Source organism: Centropristis striata, chromosome 23 (assembly GCF_030273125.1).
Source record: "Centropristis striata isolate RG_2023a ecotype Rhode Island chromosome 23, C.striata_1.0, whole genome shotgun sequence".
Classification (NCBI taxonomy): domain Eukaryota; kingdom Metazoa; phylum Chordata; class Actinopteri; order Perciformes; family Serranidae; genus Centropristis; species Centropristis striata.
The window spans coordinates 19,073,301-19,094,628 of NC_081539.1; the positions used below are offsets into that span (position 1 = coordinate 19,073,301).

Genomic DNA, 21,328 nt, shown 5'->3' on the forward strand with positions numbered 1-21,328 from the left:
GGTATCGATCTTGTTATCTAACTCTATTGCCATTAATCAATAATGCTACACGTTAAGGCTTTAAACAGATCCCATGATCGGTGATTGGTCAAAAAAAAATTAGATTTGAGGTTAATTTAGACGTATGCATTATGTAGCTTATAGAACAAATTAAAAACACATTTACACAGTGCTATTTATCATGACACAGGTTGTGTATATGCATACGTGCAGGTGTGCACATTCTGGCTTTGAAGTGCTGATATCTCAGTACTGTGTTATTGATTATTGGCTCCCAGAGCCATCAATAAGTTAGATCGCAATCTAAGATGAAAGCAGAGTAACCATGAGTGTAAAAGTAGAGTGCTGAGCTTTTAGACCTGGATCAGTGTGAAAGAGGAATTGACAGATACTCAAACATTCTGACCTGCTCTGCTCCGCTGTGAGTCCAGGTAGGATATGCCTTACTCAGCTCTTCTAACACACCGCAGCAGCTGCGGTAGAAGACTTTTCCCTCTGCATTTTCTCTTTTCTTCCTTGAGAAACACCTGAAGGATTTTTGGGGCCTCTTGGGGATGAAGCAACAGTTAAGAAAGCATATAAAGTGTGGGTCTCCTGCAGTTGCTTCTTCATTTTATAGATCTGTGTTATGGGATTTGGCTCTCGGTGGATATTTAGCGCTAAAGTATTTATCTCAAGGAAATTTATGATATGATGAATGCATGCTTGGCTCTGTGCGTTGGCTCTGAACCTGCCTACAGGGGCATTGGATGTGTAAAGCAAGGTGAAACAAGAAAGTCCTTACCTAGTCTTGCACAAAAACTTTGATCTTTTTGTCAAACTGTCAATGATAGTATTACCGCTAAAAGGAATAGAAGGCAAATAACAAAGGGGCTCAACTTATTGAAATACTTAAGGGTGTGATTTTCTAAAGCCACCCCCCATTTCATTTCAGTGTTAAGGCATTTCAGCTGTTTCATTGTTCCCAAATTGTTGGCGAAATGAAGTCCAGCACTGCGGTCACCCTCCATTACCCTCTAGTCTGCTCTGCTGGGAGTTGTTTGGAACAGTAAAACCTTAGGTTGCAAGTGTAAATGCAGTTTTCAGTGTGCAGATAGAAATTAAATTTCTATTAGTATGTCACTACAGTACCACCCTGCCCTTCTCGGGCATCCCTCCTTCTCTCTTTCTCTGTTGATTGCATTTACTTATTTGGATGTAATGGCCATGATTTGAAAATATGCTATGCTGCAAGGAAAGCACTCAGCCTGGGTGTTTGCCATCATTATTTTTAACCATTCTAGGTGATTACTTACCTGGCAATTTCATGCGATTTCATACTTAATGTGACGTTTTGGGAGAGTTGACACAATCTTTGATGTACACAAAGTGAATCTTCTTTTTCTCCAAATAGCATCCAATAAAATGAGCGTTCCGGTTGGTGTGAAGCCAGATTTGGCACTTCTCTGCCACTCACCCTGTCTCTCCAAGAATAATTTGCTGACTGGCGTAAATATTTTCTGCCTGTTATGGCCTTAATGCACAATCAGGATTGGTCGGCTAAATTTAGCAGGAAATGTGTTTTGGAAATAGACTGCATAGAGAGAGTAGGGGAGGGGAAGAGCAAGAGAAAGACAATGGCACATAGAACAAAGTACAGTATATTAGTTTTACTATGAGCTTATGATCTTGTAGGGAGGAAATGAACCCCACAAATCCAATTTAAAACGATCAAACCTACTTTTATTTTCACGGTTATATAAGAATTCTTTACATAAAAGAGGAAATTAATCCAGTTCGGTTTGATCAAATGTGGAATGAATTAACAATAGGGTCAAAAACGGCCTTATGTGTCCCCATACAGCCGCTGTTTCCAATACTGGTTGAAGAGACTCCAGCCCTGCATGGATTATCCTCTGGGCTCAGTGGAGAGGGACTAACACAGGTAGCCCACCACACTGAATATTTCCATTCTGATTCAGCCAATTTAACACTTGGTGTGTCCCAACAGACAGGGGTCAAAGCAAAGAAGACAGGAGATCGAAGCTTGTGGGTTTGTGCGCGTCAGGGTCGAGCAGCTCCACTTCATCTTTCCCCGCAGCCATGACGTGCTCACTCGGCCCGCTTACCTGCAGTGTTTGTGTGGTCAGAGAGGCCAGTGCCGGGGCGTGAAAAGAAGCTGCATCTCCTTGGTGACAAATGAAAGCTGCGGCTTGCTGCTGACGTGTGTGAAGAGAGCGTGGTGGTTATTAGTTGTGAAATGTTGCAGAGGAAAATATTCAGGAAGAAGTCTTGGTGCAGCTTAACATCTAATCAGGTGGGAAGAAGTCAAAGTGAGAGGAAGGGCTGATATTATAGCATGTACTGTCAGACTTTGTAACAGAACTTTTTCCAATCAGGCTGTAAGTGAGGGTTACCCCATTTTGTGTGGTAAACAGCATAAGTTCAGTTAGATTTAGTGGTGGATGATTCTTTAATCAACATTTTACAGCTTATCAAAACTAGGTGTATGTATAGGGGTTGTTTGCAGTGATGCACTCACAAATTTTTCAGTTTTTTAAGTTCAATTGAGCATTTTAGTGTCTTTCAGCTCTTGTTTTGGATAAAGCTGTAAATCTCTACACTGCCTGTAGAAAGAAGCTGGAAATAGAGTTACTGGAGAGCAAAATAGAGTTAAAATGATGAATATTAGACTATTGGCCAATCAAGAGAAATTGCTGCTTCAAATAGAGTACTCAATTACTTATTCAGCATTTTAAAGGCTGGGCTTTCTTGACAGACAGATTGAAAGAGAAACAAAGAACCGCCAAATTCAACCTTCTGAACCCCAAACAGTTCAGGGCTTTTCTTTGCTCCTGTCACATTTTACTCACTGTGGCCTCATTGTTTTACTGGAATATACAAGTTCTGCCTCTATGGCAACAGCTCATTCATGGCAAGAAGTAGGGAGAACACAAAAATGTTTTTTGTGCAGTATACCACAGTTTTAAGGCTATAAATCATATAAAAGAAAAAGAAGTTGAATATCTTTGATAATTCATTTTACAAACATTGCAAGAAAATGGAATCTAAATATAAAGCTTTTTCATGTAGCCGCAATGCAATATGTGCCAAACTATTTTAATTTTCACAATCTCTACTTCAAATCATGGTTTCACATGAAAGTCTGGGTTTTGCAGTTGCACTAGATGAATGGCGTAATTTTCAAATCCGTTGGCAGGTTTTGAGGTTCAGAGTATTAATGCAGTGAGACTAGATCCTACACTCCCCATTATTCAACTTGATAGCATCTTATTTATACACTTTCCCTGCCTGATCATCATCCACATCTTCCTGTTGACTTAACAAGCTACTTGATAAAGCTCCTTTCTGAGCCACAGAAGACATGTACTGTACAGAAGACATTACTGACTAGTAAACTCACTCTAAATCAGTGAAGTTCCTCTTTAAATATTACAGTTGAAACTTAAAGGATTAAAAAAAAAAAATGTACCATGTAAGTGGAGTCTAATGCTACTGGTCTGATTACTATAGAATACTTGTTAATTCATTCACCACTGCTGCAAAATACTTAGAAGTGTAATGCAGTCATTAAATGTCAGTCTCAGTTATGGGGAACATATGCTGTTTTCTCAAGTGCTCAGTGTTCAAAATCATTCTTAGATTACTCCTCAAAGGAATTGTGTCACTCTATAAATGCCCCACTCGTGTACTACAGTAGTAAAGTGCACTTCATGCTGCCAGCCTTGTTTACAGAATCAGACATTAAAAGTAGCTGTTGTAGTAGCTCATGTGTTGTAGGGATAATGTCCTCAAAGGGAACATGAATGTTGGAAATGTATCCAGCACTGCTGACAGTTGTGATTGTTACCAGAACTGTAGGTTTTATAGCTTGTTCTGCCTCTGGTCTAATGACCAGTTCCCTTCAGAGCTCTTGTTGTGCTTAACAGCTGCACTGGTGGTGTAATATTCTTAATGCAGCTGTAAATCCTCTTTCGGTTCTTTCAACAATTTGTCAGTCACTTTAGAGATGGAAAAGTGAAAGAAACCATGGAGCTCTGAGGCCAAAGTCTCAATCTGCATCTTTCTCCCTGCTTCTTAATCTCTTTCTCATAATCTCTTTCTCTCTGTCAGTTTCTCTCCACCACCACAGATTTAAACGTTTCTCCGCACACTCGCCTTTATTCCCCTCTGCTCACTGATTCAGTCTATTTAAAGGCTAATATTACACTCGATTTCACCTTGAAATCGCATTATTTCTAATCTTAAACCATGTTACCATAACTGTTACTGCGCTTACGTGGCAAACAATTTGTTCTGCATTCTTCCCTTAAATCCACTTGTGTTTGTATTGGCCACTAGCTAAAGCGTATTTGGCTGCAGTTTATCACCCCACTGGGTCAAATTGTAGCCTGTTGTTGGCATAGAAAAATCTGTGAGCCATTGATTCCCCCCTGGGCCCTCTGGAACAGATGCAGAGCGGCACTGAAAATTGAAACAGGAGTCTGCTACCTCACATAATTCCATGACAGCGAAATGAAACACTATCTCAAGAAAGCAATCAGACTCTCAAATTACCTTTCTTGGGGGTGCATTGTTTGCAGATCAGCAGAACTGTCTTCGCTCTGTCCCTTTATGTCATTGTATCTCTCTCTCTCTGCCTCTCAGACTCTCTGTGCGCAGTAATGAGTGGCAGAGTGGCGATGTTGTGTTGATTTATTGCATGGTTACCCAAATGGAACCTGGATGGAATGTGTCTGTCATTGGGGCGTCACTTAGATAGAAACACCTGTGATGCCTAGGGACAACTAACTGCTCCATCAGGAATGGGTTCCCGCTTTAGCCATCAGTGCCTTACAAACACACACACACACACACACACACACACACACACAGTTTATATAGATACACAAACAAATGCATTGCACTCGAAACAGCACTTAAATTGTGCTTTAATATGCTGCACTGTCATTTGCACAAATTGGCTCGCAATCATAGCTACATGTACAGTATTCCAGAGATGTCATGGTGTGTACATGCATGTATTTCACCAATTTTAGCAGTACCAACAGTGTTTTCCTACTCACAATGGATAGCAACAGTGCCAAAATTGATGCAGCAGAACCAGAGATATCGCCCTTTTTCTTCAGAATATTCTTCTTCTTTGTCTATGTCTTGAGAACCTATTACCCACGATACAATTCAACCAGTGACAGTGTGATAGGACATGAGTTTGTTATGCTAGGAGCAGCTAATGTAGCCCTGAGCCTCGAGCATTCAGCAGAGATGGGGAGTGGGCTACAGGGGTCTGGAGTTGAGCAATTGGACGAATATATCATTATTGGTGATTGGCTAAGGCTAAGAGAGCTTGTGGCATATGGTGAACTCGCTGCTTAAACACATATTCCATGGGCTGAAGGTGGCCATATTGCCCATATGCTACGATATGATTTTTTTAATTTTATTTTTATTTTGTAGGCTTAAGCCCCAACCAATGCTGACTCAAATGACATTTAAGCAATTCATCAGATTTTGCACATAGGCTTTATTCAACTTTTATACTGTATCATAGAATGTATAAAATAAATAGATAGTTCCCTAAAAGTGAAGCCAAGACATCTTGATCGCCCCCTGGTGACTGGTTGCAGTAAAGGTCCCAAATCCTGTTTAATAAATATGAATGGGACATGCGGCAAACTTAAAAATATTTTTTGATGTTGTAAAACTGATAAGATGGCAGCGCCCATAATTGGAATATTTTGGTTTTATTTTTGTTGAATTGGAGGAAGTAGAGATGCGTTATCCACCTTAATATATATGTATGTACTGTATGTAGTGTGTGCAGCATTACTCCCAATGACTTGTAAAATAGACTAGACACCAAAACACATTATGTAACTTAGTCAAAAAGAGTGCACTGTCTGACAAATACAGCACCAACAACAGTCACAAACTAGAGGAAGAAGTAAGTGGAGACAGTGACTCTGATGGATGGAATGAGTTAACAACGCAGGGTTTCACAAGTCTTCAATGCCATTTATCACACTTTTACCAAAACATCTGCTGAGATTTTAAAATCTCTTAACAAGCAAGCTGCTCCCTCCTTTATGTTTTCATCAAAACACCAAGACTAATGACTACACCAATGACTACAAAAAAACCACACGATTGTCTGATTGATGCATAGTACAAATAAAACTATCCAGCAGTAAGATGGTTAAAAGCTCAGCAGATTACCAACCTACCAAGACTCCGCGACACCACTGCAGTATACCAGTGCTCAACCACACATACACACACATTCATGTAGCATGTGGTACATTGTTCATGAGGTGCTGGAGTAGCGTTGCTTTGTGCCCTTGTCATTGTTTCCCAGAGGCATTTGGGAGGAAGGAAGGAGGAGGATTGCAGTTAACAGTTGAACCAATGGAAGAGCTCTCTCTCTTGCACACACACACACACACACACAGCCATAAACAGCTTTTTCAAATCCATCACTGTGAATAAAGGTGCAAAATGAAGTGAAACTCCATCCAACTAAATTCCCTGCTGTCCTTTCAAAGCAAAAATCTTGATGGACACTTTTATTTGATGTGGCACATACACTGTGTGTGTCGGTAACTGCAGTATGTAGCATATTCCTAAAAGAAATGTTACAGGAACAAAATATAGAGAAAATATAGAGGGATGTGTGGAAAAAGAGATGGATTAGTTGACAAATGAGCAGAATCCTGCAAAGCCAATATGCTCAATGGGCTGGAGACAAGACTGACATTTTAGTCACTGAAATTAAAATGAATTACAGCAGTAAATCAAATAAAACACACAGGACATCACACCACATCAGTGTATTTTAGAAACTATTTAATGCAAACCACACACAGTGTTTCCAGTATTCCTTTTTGTGTATTTTAAGTGTTTTGTATAATTAAACAAAGACAACTTCCCAGAATTGACCTCAGAAAACAAGCCAAAGCCAAAAACATAAACAGATTAAACAGAGTGTGTTTAATTTGTACAGTATGTGGGGAATAGTGTGTACGAAACAGAGATTTTATATGTTATGCATATTTTATTTATTTTCTTTCTACTTATGAGGATACATTTATTAGTTTAGAAACAAGACAGTCTTAATATACACAATTAATTAATGAGAAGCCCTGTCTTTTAATCAGGTCCATTCAAAAATCTGTAATAACAAAATAACACTTTACAAAATCTTTTACCTAAAATGATTTGCCCATCACTGTCATGTTTACAGGATTATTTTCATTTTATGTAACTTTAAACTTGTACTCCACTACATATTAGAGGAAAATATTGTACTTTTTCTTTCACTACACTTAACTGACAGCTTTAGTTACTTTTCAGGTCGAGATTCAACATAAAAATACATGATCAATTTAAAGTGATTAGACATTTTTATAAATTAAAACTCATAACAGTGTATAAAGTAGTTAAAGTACTTTTTACGTTTGATACTTTAAGTACAATTTGATGCTGATACTTTTGTACTTTTACGAAGTATGGATCTAAATACTTCTTTCACCACTGTTGATTTTTAAGGTGAGTAAACTTAAAAAACAAACTAAACTAACCTGCTGTTGACAGATTCAGCGAACCATTTTGGTTGATTAGATTGTTGAGGTTGCTCTTGATAAAAATGACTCCTTAAACTGGAGATGGATATACACGTCAATCCTGTGTTGAGATCCACAGAGGGCCTCCATTGGAGCATATATTTCACATTCTGTCTCCTCCTCATTTTTTATATAACAATCTGGTTGAATGCATGACCAATAAATGCAATTTCTCCCAGAATACATTCTCATAATAGTAGTACTGATCCTGTAAGTCTTGTATTTCTCCAGCAAATTTTCTAGATCCAGCAAATACAAATTGATGGCATTTTCAATTTCATTAACACAGTCCGAAGCAGGTTTGCCAGTCTGAGTATTCAGTCGAGCCTCATGGATCAACATCTGCAGGTGGAAGGAAGGTCCATTAACCCAGAATTTGAACCCACGGCTGCTCATCTGTCCGTTTTTGAGTTTTTGAGGATGGTGAGATGGTTGCTCAGCTGCACCTCTAGTCTCTGTATTTCCACCTCTAATCATTGTGTGTCGTTTATGAATATGTGATGTCGCCCGAGATAATCTGACATTGTGTCCCGGACACTTGAGGCTTTCTCTTCATCAAATACACGTCTGATGATGCCGTATGTATTATTATGTGTTTGAGTGCTGCTCTTGATGGACAGTTCGATGATCATGGAAATCAGCAATGCTCCAAGTCCAACAGCGTTTGGGATTGAAGTGAACTTACCTAAACCAGATCCCAATTTCTCAATATAGCCTGGCAGCACACTGACCAGCTCATCCGAGTAAGTCTGCAGCACAGCGCAGTCGGTATCAGAATATTTCAGCAGAGACTCATCTATGCCTTCATCTGGTAAGAGGCATGTGTGGCGTAAGGCAACTTCATACAGCTCAAGAGAATGTGCTTCAAAGTCCTATTGTGAGTATCCAGGTCCCTTGTTTTTTCCACCCGATCTGTGAGGCTCAAACAAAGTGCTAATGTACCACTACCAACAAACTGGTGATCAGAATCAGAATTGACTCCAGTCAGCTCCCTCATATTTAACCAGCTGACAAAACCTGCTTCCAAGCAGATCTCTGGGACGTGAGGTGTATTTGTTGAGTTTTGTTGACAAGTCGCAGTGTCCAAAGTCCAGAAAGACAAATAATGTCCCATGTATTTATTTAAGGTTTTTGAGCGTAAAACCTCAAACTTCCTAAAACTCAATAATGACAAAACTGAAATCCTCCTTGTTGGCACCACATCCACTTTCTCCAAAGTTGACAGTTTCTCTCTCCAAATCAACAGCTCTTTAGTCTCCCCCTCCCCCCTCAGGTTAACAGTCTTGGTGTCATCCTCGACAGCACCGTATCTTTCTGCTCTCACATCAATAACATCACCCGGTCTGCTTATTTCCACCTCTGCAGCATCAACCTTCTCTGCCCTTCCCTCAACCCCCACACCACTTCCGTGCTTGTCCAGTCTTGTCACCTCCTGCACTGACTACTGCAACTCTCTTCTCTTTGGTCTCCCTCACAAGCTCCTCCATAAACTTCAAACGGTCCAAAACTCATCTCGCATCATCACCAAAACCCCCTCAGTCCACCACATCACCCCCGTCCTCCAGCAACTCCACTGGCTTCCAGTCAAATCTCGCATCATTTACAAAATCCTCCTCTACACCTTCAAGGCCATCCACAACCTCGCCCCTCCTTATCTGTCCAGTGTCCTCCACATTGCCACCTCCTCCCGCTCCCTCCGATCTCCCTCCTCCAACCTCTCTGTACGTTCCACCCGCCTTGCCACTATGGGGAGCAGAGCCTTCAGCCGCTCTGCCCCCCCCCCCTCAACACACACCGGACATCCGAAACACAGACTCTCTCCCATTATTTAAATCCAGAATCAGAATTCATCTGTTCCAATTAGCTTACTCCGCTTGTTTGCACTGTACTTCTTTTTTCTTTGTTTTGTTCTTTTCTGTAACCGCAACGCTCTCTTTGTCTTGTTTTATTTCCTGCCTTGTTTTCATTCCCTGTTTTTTCTTGTTTAAACTATTGTACAGTGTCCTTAAGTGTTAGAAAGGTGCTTATAAATCCAAAGTATTATTCTTTTTCTTATTATAAAATGTACATTTTTAAATTCAATATGTGACAAAGGATTCGCAAATTATCACGTTTAATTTTTTATTCTGGAATCAGTTTAGTATGTCAGTACCATATATATGCAAGTAATCAAGGTTTTCTTTTTTATATACAGTATGTACTGATATACACTCACCGGCACTTTATGAGTTATTAGCAAGGTGTACCTAATAAAGTGACGGTGTGGTGTTCTGCTGCTGTATCCCATCTGCTTCAAGGTTAGACGTGTTGTGCATTCAGAGATGGTCTTCTACAGACCTTGGTTGTAATGAGTGGTTATTTCAGTTACTGTTGCCTTTCTATCATCTCCAACTAGTCTGGCCATTCTCCTCTGACCTCTGGCAACAGCAAAAGAACTGCCTCTCAATGGATTTTTTCTCTTTTTCTGACATTCTCTGCAAACCCTAGAGACGGTTGTGCGTGAAAATCCCAGAAGAAGAGAAGTTCTTGGGATACTTGTCTGGCATCAACAACCATGCCATGTTCAAAGTCACTTAAATCACTTTTTAGATATGAGATATTTGCGTTGATGAGCAGTTCAACAGGTGTACCTAATAAAGTGGCCAGTGAGTGTATATGGTAAGACAGAAAAGTTAAAAAAGTACCAATGTAAATTTATTCAAAAAGTATGACTTTTTTTCTATAATTTGCAGATGTTAATCGGCTAAACCTGAAGAAGTTTGTTTCTAGTATGTTTCACACATCAGTTTGTGTGTTGTAGTAGTAAATTGTTATTGTTATATATGTAATACATGTAAAGTAAGTGATCATTTGTGAAAGTGAAAAACAGAACTCAAAACGTCTCTGCTCTGTGTCTGACTTGTGACTCTAACCATGGCAACACCAGTGACAGACAGGCAGATAGAAGAGAAAAGAGAGTAGCGACCAGGAGAAAACTGCTGTGACTGACTCTGGTGTTATGTGGCAAGTTTGCCTGTCTATCACATTATGATTAAAGTGATTCATGCGTTATCAGTATTTTTAGTTTGATCCTAACAGGTTAGAAATTCTCAAGAAACTCATTAACTCATTTTAGGAGTGCAAATCAAGATTGTTATAGAATGAATTTCAGACCCAACTTTATATTCAAAGCAACAACTCTCTTCTTCCATGTAGTATTAAATACCATTGTTACGATAACGCCACTATCATCTATAAACCAGTGTTATTTTCACAATAAAAATATTAGGAAAAATTGATGTGAGCTTATATAATGTCTCACATTGATCAAACTTTAAAGGGATAGTTTACCCCAAAATCATTTTTCAATCATTTTTTCCCTTACTTGTAGTGCTATTTATCAATAAATGTCTTGGTGTGTTGGAGATAACAGGCCGTAGAGAAACAAAAACAAAATACATTTGAAAAATTCAACACCAATGTCTCTCCAGAAGTCATTACTCAGTTATTTATAATAATTCAAAGTTAGTGCTGTGAGAATTTTCATGTAGGACCTATTTTCTTTCGTAGATGTAAACATTTATAGCGTCCCTAGTTCGTAAGAAAGAAAATAGTTCCAACATGAAACTGCTCACAACAGTAACTTTTTCTAATTATTTTTTCCGGCTCTTTGAGCACTGTAAGTGAAGTTGCATATTGTTCCATTATATTTGAGATAAGGCAGACATCTCTACAGATAACTAATACAAAGTTATCTGTATTGAATAATAGCACTACAGATGTGAAGAAAAATATGAATTCTTGATTTGGGAAATGGTCCTTTAAAAATGTAATTAAAAAATAAAAAATGTGCCGGGTGCTCTTGTTCAAAATTAATAGGCATATGATCCTGGCACTTTTAAATAATTAACAAACAAGGAAAGGAAATAGTAAATATAAAAAGCCTTTATTCTGTTGGCTACTATATTAAAGTAGCCCACATGTATTGAACTTTAGGTGTTTGTCACGGCTTTATATTGAAAAAAAAAAAAATATTTAACGATAATTTCTTCCCTCAAAGTTATGGATAAATTGTTGAAAAATTATTTTGAGCTTATGTTACCCTTAGTGGTAGTAGTACAAATGCAAACATGACTGAACAAAATACTGACAGGTCAATTGTATCAACAAAGTCCACTTTTATATAATAAATATGGTGTTGATGGAGGTGTTTATGCGTTCATGTGACAGGGCCATGAAGCTGTGAGACTAAAGCAGGTTGGGATCCACTGGTTTAGAGGTAAGAGATGAACCTGATGACCCTGAGTGTCATGTGCCCAGCTGCATTGTCCTTGAGCCAGATACTGTATCCCTGTCTGCCTCAAGATCTGTCCTATAGCTGCTTCCCTTATGGAGATCAATAATGTATCACATGAATCATTAGTTCACACACAAGGGCAGAGATCGCACAGTTCTTGTAATCTATCTGAAATGCTGTGACAGTCTGTCCTCCATGCTCCGACAGATGATCTCATTATTTTAAAACAGATTCTTCTGGATACTGAGCGCCTCCACTGGGTCGTACAGTATTGGGGTTAAGTGCCTTGCTCAAGGGCACTTGAACCATTGATTAGTTGAGACAGGGGTTGGGATTACTCAGCAGCTTTTTCCCACTGACATCTCTTTGCTGCAAGACCCCCACACTGTGTCACACGCCATATTTTGGATTGTATTATAGTTCTGCTGGCTGCTGTGATAAATACAGGTCAAGGGCAGGCTGTAAGTTAAGCTTCCCTGAATAAACAACAGAAAAAAATTGTAATTCATGTCACTTTGTGCACCACCAGCACGAGACGCACTTTTCATTCTCTCTTCCCCTCTGCAGACTAGTTCAGTGGAGTTCTTAGCGGCACCGTTGGTGTGTAGCTGGTGTTGCTTGTGGCGTGGCGTTGGGGTACACATCGCTGCTAATCGCTGTTCAGGGCACAGACCCAGCTCACTGGCCATGACACCCAGGGTGTGGTGAATCCTATCAGTCCCCGGCAGATCCTGTGGCCTCCTCTTTTCACAGCTACTGTTCTGTGTAGTTGGGCTGTCATCCGCGGGGTCAACAAAGCTCCGACGAGTGGGTATTAGCTACATGGCTAATGTTAACAGTGCCGTTTGATCTGAAAAATACCTTCTTTTTTTTTTCTTTTTTTTTTTTTTACAAAAGCCTTTTGTTTGCTCAGGCAGTGTTTTTGAATAGTCACATGTAGGTTTGTTTTGGGAGTTGAACGCTGGGTGACTTGCTAGATTGAAAACTGCAGACACGCACTCAATACAGGGAACTGTGAAAATATGACAGACACAATCACCTCTGCCAAAATTGTGCTTTAGTTGTGATTGAAAGGGCTGGAAGTAATCAAACAGTGGAAAATCTTTCCTTCCCCTTCCCTACTCTATCTCTCTACCTCTTCCTCTGTCTGTCTCTCCAACTCCATCCACAGCTGTGCCTGGTGTGATTAATGGCAGCCATTCATTAGCTTGATCAACCACTTTAGCAGAGATTATTAATCAGATGCTTATTTAAATGTCACCGCCGAGCAGCTGAGAGGAAATGAGGCCACTGGGAAATTGAGTTTATGTGTGTGCGGGACTGTGTTTGTGTGTGCACTCTGCATGTTTGTGTCCTTTGGTTGCTGGAATATTGCCACACACTGATAACCATGAGCCTCATTCATATGCTGTTTAACATACATTTGGCTCTGCAGCTAATACTGAGGGGATGCAGTGGAGCCTAATGTTCAGTTCCAAATGAGACGTAGTGTGTCTCATTAATAAAACATAGTGTTGTGCCTGTATTATGAAGAGCAATACAATACTTCTGGGACTGTACAGTTACTAGAAATTTACATCTCCTGACACTTCTGCAATGCTCTGTTTCATTTATGTGTGTGTGCCTGCACTTTTTCAATAAAGGACATTTCCCACTACACAGCCAAACAGAGCTAATCAGGGCCTACTCATCATTTGTTTCGGAATTTTTTACTAGAACAAATTCCTAATGATTATTTTTGCGCCTGGCTGCCAAACTGAATTACCGTCGCCGCACCGCTGGCATTATAAACTTGTTTTTGAAGCAATGTGATGAGCAAATTTGAGCTGGCATTTGCAAGCTGCTCGTGTTTGCTTCTGGGGGCATTTGCACATAACTTCTGTAAATTCTCTGTGTGCATCAGTCTGGCTTTGCTAGCAATGATTTCATACACAGGTGCATACCTGCTGTAAGTTGGTGTGAGGAGAGTTTTGACAGAATGATGACAGCATTTTGCTTTTTAAGGGAGCTCAGTATGTGTAGGCACTGTGCTGTAGAGCTGTGATTCTTAATGTGGGGTCCATGAAAAGTTTTTTGCATTTGTTAGTTTAAATTATCATCACATACTTTTTCCTTTCGTTTAACAGAGGCATCATGTTCTTTTCTAAGGAATCATCTTATGTATGCGTAAGACTAAAATGTCTCACTCCACACTCTCTTTATTTGCCTTTTCATATTTTGTTAAAGAACAGTTTGGTAGGTTCAATGTTGTAGCCATGGAGTCAACGTTGGGGGAGACCAAAAAAATAAAACATTTAAAAACGAATTCCTGTCACCCAGAAGCATTTTTACATTATTTGTTGAAGTGAAGTATTGCGACAGTTGCGACAACAAATTATAGGAATGTTACTTTGTGCAAGGCTAGCAAGTAGAATAGTCAGCATGTATGGGCTGTTAGCTAGCTAATGGATGGAATGTATGCTAGCAAGCTAACGATGGGACCATACAGTCTATGGATGTGACAGGTTCATGTTCATTAGTTGCAAAACGATGAGTTCAGTTCACTGTTCACCAAAAATATGAGCACAATGAACGTGCTCTTTTAGGGCATTCATGCACAACAATGCCCACAGCAGCAGTTAGCAGTTAGCAAATGTTTCTGTTGGGGTACGGCAACACCATTTGGACAAATCTCACAAAAAACTACAGTACAAAGCATATAAACTAAGCAAATATTCAAACCTGTAGTAATATTAGCGGCAATGTTTATGATAATGTTTGCTAAGGCGTACATTGTTGCATGGCATAGCATAGCGCAATATATATTATATCTATAGGCTATATTGCAGGTTGCATTTTAGGCATATTTGAATAATGACAACCTTGGGTTTGTTACTTGCAGCTAAATAAATTGATGGCAATTGCATTGTTTTATGGGTGTTCTGTGTTGAGATGGTGCAGATATGCTTATGACGTGTAATATTTTGTCCTGTGTTGGGTTTTTTTTAGCATAACTAAGACTATATGAGTGTAAAAAAATAGGCTATGTTAAATAACTACACAGATCATAAATGAGGGGGTCCCGTATGTTCTCCATGTTGTAAGGGGTCCTTGGCTGAAAAAGGACTTAGGACCTCTGCTGCAGGCCAACTTAAAGTCTGTGTCCCGGGCTTTAAAGTGAGCATTTTTTGTGTTGCAAAGGGTAAATACAGTGAGCCCCAGAAGATTACATTCTTAGTCGAGCTTTATGAAGAGAGGAGAGGGTGTGGCCATGTGTGGATGTGCTCTGAATTCAGCTCAGTCAGGCAAAGCCATTTATACAATGCAGTGGAGAGCACTATACAGAAGCTGCAGTGTGAATACAATGGCAGCACATATTCCACATGTCAGCACATACAGTATGTGTGGTCAAATTTATTTTATTATTATGGGGTTTGTTATTCATTGCAGCACATACAGTGATGCTTTTGAAGTTTCATGTTCATCCTGTAATCAAATAGTACACAGTTTGACCGAGCCGGGGCATCCAGCTTATAAATAACAAGGTTAAATCACATGCCATGGAAAGAGTACACGCACTTTATATAGTTCATCAATCATTTTATCAATCCATGTAATTGATTGAATCGATTAATCAAGGAGGGCAGCGAAGGAGAGGGGGTGATTGATGGCGAAGGGGATGGAACTCACCTGATTGAAATTCAGGATCCAGAGTCTAAAAAGGTCAAGGGTCGCCGGAGAGGCATTTATAGGCACAGCAGCCTCTTTGCGGGATCTTTGTTGCCATGTTTAGAATAGCATTTATCAAAAGTGTATGTGCGTGTTTGTGCGTGTGTGGGTACCCGCATACATCACGCATCTATCCTCTGAGGTTGCTTGGCCTTGTGATCGTGGTGGGTTAAGTGATGCCAAAGCCCAATAATAAATCTCTGGCGCAACCTGCACAGATGACCTGAAGGTCACTGTTTCATTAACTGTCTTCCACTTTGATTTTCTCATCCCTCGTTCCTGTCTGCTTCCCGGCCTGCCTACCTGCTCGCTACACACACCTAAGCGTCAACCAACATGAATAGATATAGGAAGGGGGCTTATGTATATTGTGCACATAAAAGTAACAGTAATGGTTAGACATTTTTGGGAAATACATTTTCGTGCTGAGAGTTAGAAGACAAGACACACAAAGAGAGGGAGACAAAGGAGGTGACAGAGATGTTATTATCTGTATATGTTTAACCTAAAAAAAATTGTCGATCTCTGTATTCGGATAAAAGACTGGAAGTTGTTACATAAGGAAGTAACTTTAAATCAGGCAAATGTTGTATTTTGTAACCTAAAATTATTTATTGTGATTGGTGCCTTGAAAGCCTCAAAAACTAGTTGGCAAGATTTAGGCTCCACAAAGTTATCATACTTTGGGGTTTATTAACTACTTCCCTAGTTATGTATGGAAGTGAACTTAAAAATTAACTACAAATGACTGTTTTTTGACCCGTCCATACACACTGACCTCCATCATTCGCAGACTTTGTTGCTCTTTAAACTTAATCACTTGACTCCCTCCTTTGGCATAATAATCACAGCCACTAGAGGTCGCCACCTAAGAACTTCTGAGTCATGATGCCATTGGTTATATAGGAATTATAGTGCACTACTTGTCATATATCCTTTAGTATAAATCTTTGAGTCATTAAGGTCCATTGATGGTACAAGACAAGCTGTTTGATTATGTCAACTTGGTCTTGTGGAAGCTGTGATAGGCATTTTACATCGTTTTCTGACTCTTTACAGACAAAATTATGAATATTAAAAAAATCGTCAGACAATTCAATACTGAAAATAGTTAGTTGCAGCCGTAATAGGGTCTTATGTGTGGCTCACTTAAATATTCAGTCACATGTGTTCATTAAATATCACTCATGACTCACATTTATCAGTGACTGGCATTACGTTTCTCTACTTAAAGAGGCTGGACAGCTTTGATTCACTTCTGTGAGAATTAGTACATGGGAAATTACAGTGAATGTGATTTGAAAGAAAGAAATTCAACACCTCTCCAAGAGCGTAGCCATGTGGGTGGATTTGTTTGAACTGTACAAGCAACAGCATTGCTTTTCTCAAAGACAAAAAGTTGTTCACTACCAGTTAACTATCCAAGGCCAGAGGAGCCACCTGTATTTTAAAATTATATTCCCCATTCAGCTTTTAATAGCTCCAATATTTTCAGCCTAGTTTGAAAGCAACAATTAATCAGTGAAGAATTGTAAAGAAAAAGAAGCTCTTAAGTCCACTTTAAGCACCTCTCCTCACTGCTTTTGAGCTCACATGAATGTTTAACCACATCCCGGTTTGTATTGAAAGAGCCAAGGAGAGGGTTTTCTGCAGCCTTGCTAGATTTGTCACAGGCATTCAACGGGCTCTCCTTCTTTTCACCATAAGGGGAGGTTCACCTCTTCTGAATCTGCTAGAGCTCCACTGAAATCGGGCCAAGAATCTCTCTCCTTTGATTATAGGTTTTATGCAGCAAGTGTCATCATCAAACACACTGAATGCTCATCCTCCCTCACCCGCAATTTCATTGACTTTTTTTTTCATCCGGTGTTCTGTCAGCATTGCCAGGTATACGAGGCTTGCTCCTCATGTCCGGCATAAACAGACCGAAGCTCTGACTCATGTCTAGACAGAAAAATTAGGGCATACATACAGACAAAAAAAATGTGACATTTAGGCAAGGTGTTCACGCTGTGCAATCAGACCTCATTTTGCACACTGAGCTCAGTCAGTGGTAGCCATGTCTCGAGTTGGCAAGGAACAATCAGATTTAATGTGAAGCCTTTTTTGTGTTTCCTATTTCCGCAGGCTCTGTCCTCAAATGAATGCAGCCCAGAGCCTAACGGCGTATATCTTTGAAAGCACAACTGCTGTGTCGCTAGGCCAGAATAAAATGGAATCAGCAGGAATGTATTGAAAGCTTAGAAGGTTTTTTTTAATTCCAAAGACAATGCTTCATGTCGACATGTCAACCAGATGACGTGCCAGGCCATTGTGATAGAATTCTAGCTCAAAAAATTGGCTGAAGAACAATTATCTTGTGAATACTTTCGTAGTGTTCATAATTGTTGCCTGAGCATGTTTTAAATAAGTAACAGTAAAGCTCATAACATTAAAATCATTTCTTTTGTCTTTGTAAAAGTTAATTCTGATTACAATTCACCTTAGTCATTCATGCTTTAGGAGCTGATGTGTCTGAAATTGTGCCAGAGAGGATGGTGGATATAACAAACAAGCACGCACACAGAAACGATGACGTGAAAGAGCAGGAGACATTGTTCAAGAGTCAATTTCTGTCTTGTGTGAAGTCATCTGAGGAGCGATATTGAATCTATGGGGATAAGAGACAAGACTGATGTTTCACTAGCAAGACGAGGTAACACACCTCAGCGAGGCCGGGCCTGTTGATGTAATTTATTGCAACATTATACAGAAAAAAAAGTGTTTAAAACCTTTTCACTTCAAGCTGACTTTCAAAACTTTACCAGACACTTCCCTTATCTTATTTAGCTGACAAAATGTATGGTATCAGCTTTGTAAAGTTTATTTTTTTATTCTCTGTGTGTTAAAGTTTGGTTAAGGATTAGATTCGCAGTCCCCAACGGTCTGCTAAAATTTTCTGAAACCTTTCTAATGTTTTTGCTCTTCCATTTATCTCTGTTAAGCTTCAGTTCTGTTTTGTTCTGACTCTGCAAAAGGGAATAAAGATAAGACTTAAACTTATATTGTGAGCTCAGAGGAGTTCTTACTCACATTTAATGTGTCAGTCCAAAAAACATTATCCCCAGTGTATTCTTATTGAGACTTACACTGTATTCAGTCCTGTTAAGTCAATAGTACCGTGAAAGTGACCTTATTGTCACATGCTTTTAGTTGGACAAGCTGTTATTCCCCCAGAAAACAACATACTAACAGCTAACTAACAGTTTTTCACAGCTACTCTGCCTCACAAAAAGTATCTGCTCTTATTATACTCAACCTAATTAAACCAAATTACTGTCAAAGTTGCTGTAAAATACAGCTGCATATTCTGGTGATGAGCATGTTGAATGAAACCCCAAGAGAACATCTACTGCACAAGAGTTTGACCTTGATCCTCTAAATTTGCTTGCAAAGCCTTAATTGCCAGTAAATTTGGTTGATTCCAGATTTTGACTAATATAGCTCTAATGAGGGTGTTTTACATAATTTTAGGCGAGTGGGGATACTGTGGTGGGCTCATTCTCTTCATTTGGTTAGCATAAGAGCAATTTAGAGTTGGGTTTTCACAAATCAGAAATTACTTCACAGTTAATGGACTGTACTTCCACAGTCTTCACCTGTGGCTAGAGGAGACTTTTGCACACACAATAACTGGAATGAGACTAAAAACATAGGTTTAATCTTACCATTAAATGCAAAATGCATGTTATTATAATATATTATTATCCTCCAACCCATAAGACCACATAGATCATTTGTTCCTATACTATTATGCGAGAGCTACAGGTCCTCATACCTCAATGCAATAGGGTTAGTTTGCGTTAAATCAGTACTTACATGATGTTATTACAAACATGATGTTGAATGTGATGTAGTTATGTATGGAAGATGATTAGGGCCAGCTAGAAGAAAAAAAATAATGAGAGGAGGAAAGTTTTTTCATTATGCAGTTGAAGTCGAAATGTCAAGAATAAAGTCGACTGTTTGTATTTGGTAAAGTTGGATAGATATTCACAGATTGGTTGTTCCTGTGTCAATAAGTCATCAGAGGAACATTGTTTCAGAGAAACGGCACGTCTATCTGAACAGTTGCAGGTAGACTGCAAGCTACAACCTGATTTTCATCAATGTTGATTGAGCAATGAGCAATTACCACAATATTTAAGGGGGTGGTAAACTATAATATCCCTACAGATAAATTAGGAATTCTTGGCAGTAGGCTACCACAACTATTGTTTTGGGGAAATTTGCTTTTATATTATTTATGTGAATTTTTTCCGACATATATTAGACGTATTTAGGGAAATCAGTTTGGAGTTTGCAGTCTACTTTACCAGACTCAAAAAGTTGACTTTATTCTCGACATTTCGACTTTTTGTCTATTGTATTTCAACTCATTCTTTTTTTTCCCTACTTGGCCATAATCTTCTTCCGTAGTTATGCTTGTTACATGAAGTTGAAATAACTCAATGTTGACTTTAGTCAACACAGCCAGCTGTCTCCTGGGTCAAAGTCCTGTGTTAGTTTGACTCATCTACCACTCCTCCTTCCGCCCTAAACAGACTCTGTCTTTGTTCTACGTCACCTAACTTCCTGCTTTGCTTCCCTCATAACTACGGCCACTAGAGGTCACCACCTAACAATAAACGTAAATATGGGTCACAGTAAGTTGCCTATACAAACAACCTCTGGGGTTATTTTTTAGGGGGGACAGTCTCATCGATTCATATCAAACTCTGGATCTTATGACCTTTTACTCCAATTATTGACCTTCTGAGCATGATGGAAATCGACACTGGCAGCAGCCAACATGCCAACGGCTTTCTTTCAGGCAACTGCAAACAAGAGAGTGTAGCCAAGCCAAAATAATTTAGGAGTAAGGGCAACAATTTGTTGTTTTCTCTGCAGGAAGTTCCTTTCTACATTGGTACACCTGGTTGTTTTTGCCTATGTGAGGATCCTGATTTTGTAATCATGTATTAAAAATGAATTCCCCCACCCCTCTTCTGCTCTCTCATCAGATCCGGACTTTGCAGATTTGGGAGTCCCCCCACCTCTGCCCTGTAGGTATACTCCCTCTCTCTCTCTCTCTCTCTCTCTCTCTCTCTCTCTCTCTCTCTCTCTCTCTCTCTCTCTCTCTCTCTCTCTTTCTCTGCCTCTGTTTCTTCCTTTCACTCTCTCTAGTTCTTTGTCTCACTTGTTTCCACATTCACTTTAAAGCCAATTTATACTGTGCTTCCTCCAGTTATATGTATTATTCTATTCTAGTTGTTTGAAGTATGTACGTGTCTGTAGCTCTGTGGTATTTGTGAGTCAATGTGTGCTTGCTTGAACTGCACACATGTATCAATGTGTGCATTTGTTTGTGTTTATGCATATGCGTGTGTTTCAGCCTGTCAGTATGACATGGTTGGTCCAGAAGGTATCGTTGAGTCCCATCAGATCACCAGAGACGGGAAGGCTGGCGCCACAGAGGCCGTCGACTGCAAATGGTACATCCGTGCTCCGCCGCGCTCCAAGGTTAGTGACGCTAAGCTACGCTCCCATCCAACTGTGAATTAGATTAACTGCCAAATTTTGAAATGTCACATAATAAAATTAAATTGTGTTCCCATCAGCTGGGGTTATGACAGCAGTTACGTCAGGCAACAAATCAAGTAAAATAGACGCTGCGAGACTGTATGTCTTCAGTCATTGAGAAACT

At 39.5% G+C, this 21,328-nt stretch overlaps 1 protein-coding gene across 2 annotated transcripts in view; it reads left to right on the forward strand.

Moving 5' to 3' along the window:
- The window catches only part of neto1l (neuropilin (NRP) and tolloid (TLL)-like 1, like), an 81,976-nt gene that overhangs the window by 34,797 nt on the left and 25,851 nt on the right, over positions 1-21,328 (forward strand). For both annotated transcript variants that reach the window (XM_059327266.1, XM_059327267.1), the window contains exons 5-6: positions 20,646-20,687; positions 21,017-21,144. In XM_059327266.1, the coding sequence (XP_059183249.1) occupies positions 20,646-20,687; positions 21,017-21,144 (170 nt within the window). The remainder of the gene's footprint in view (positions 1-20,645; positions 20,688-21,016; positions 21,145-21,328) is intronic.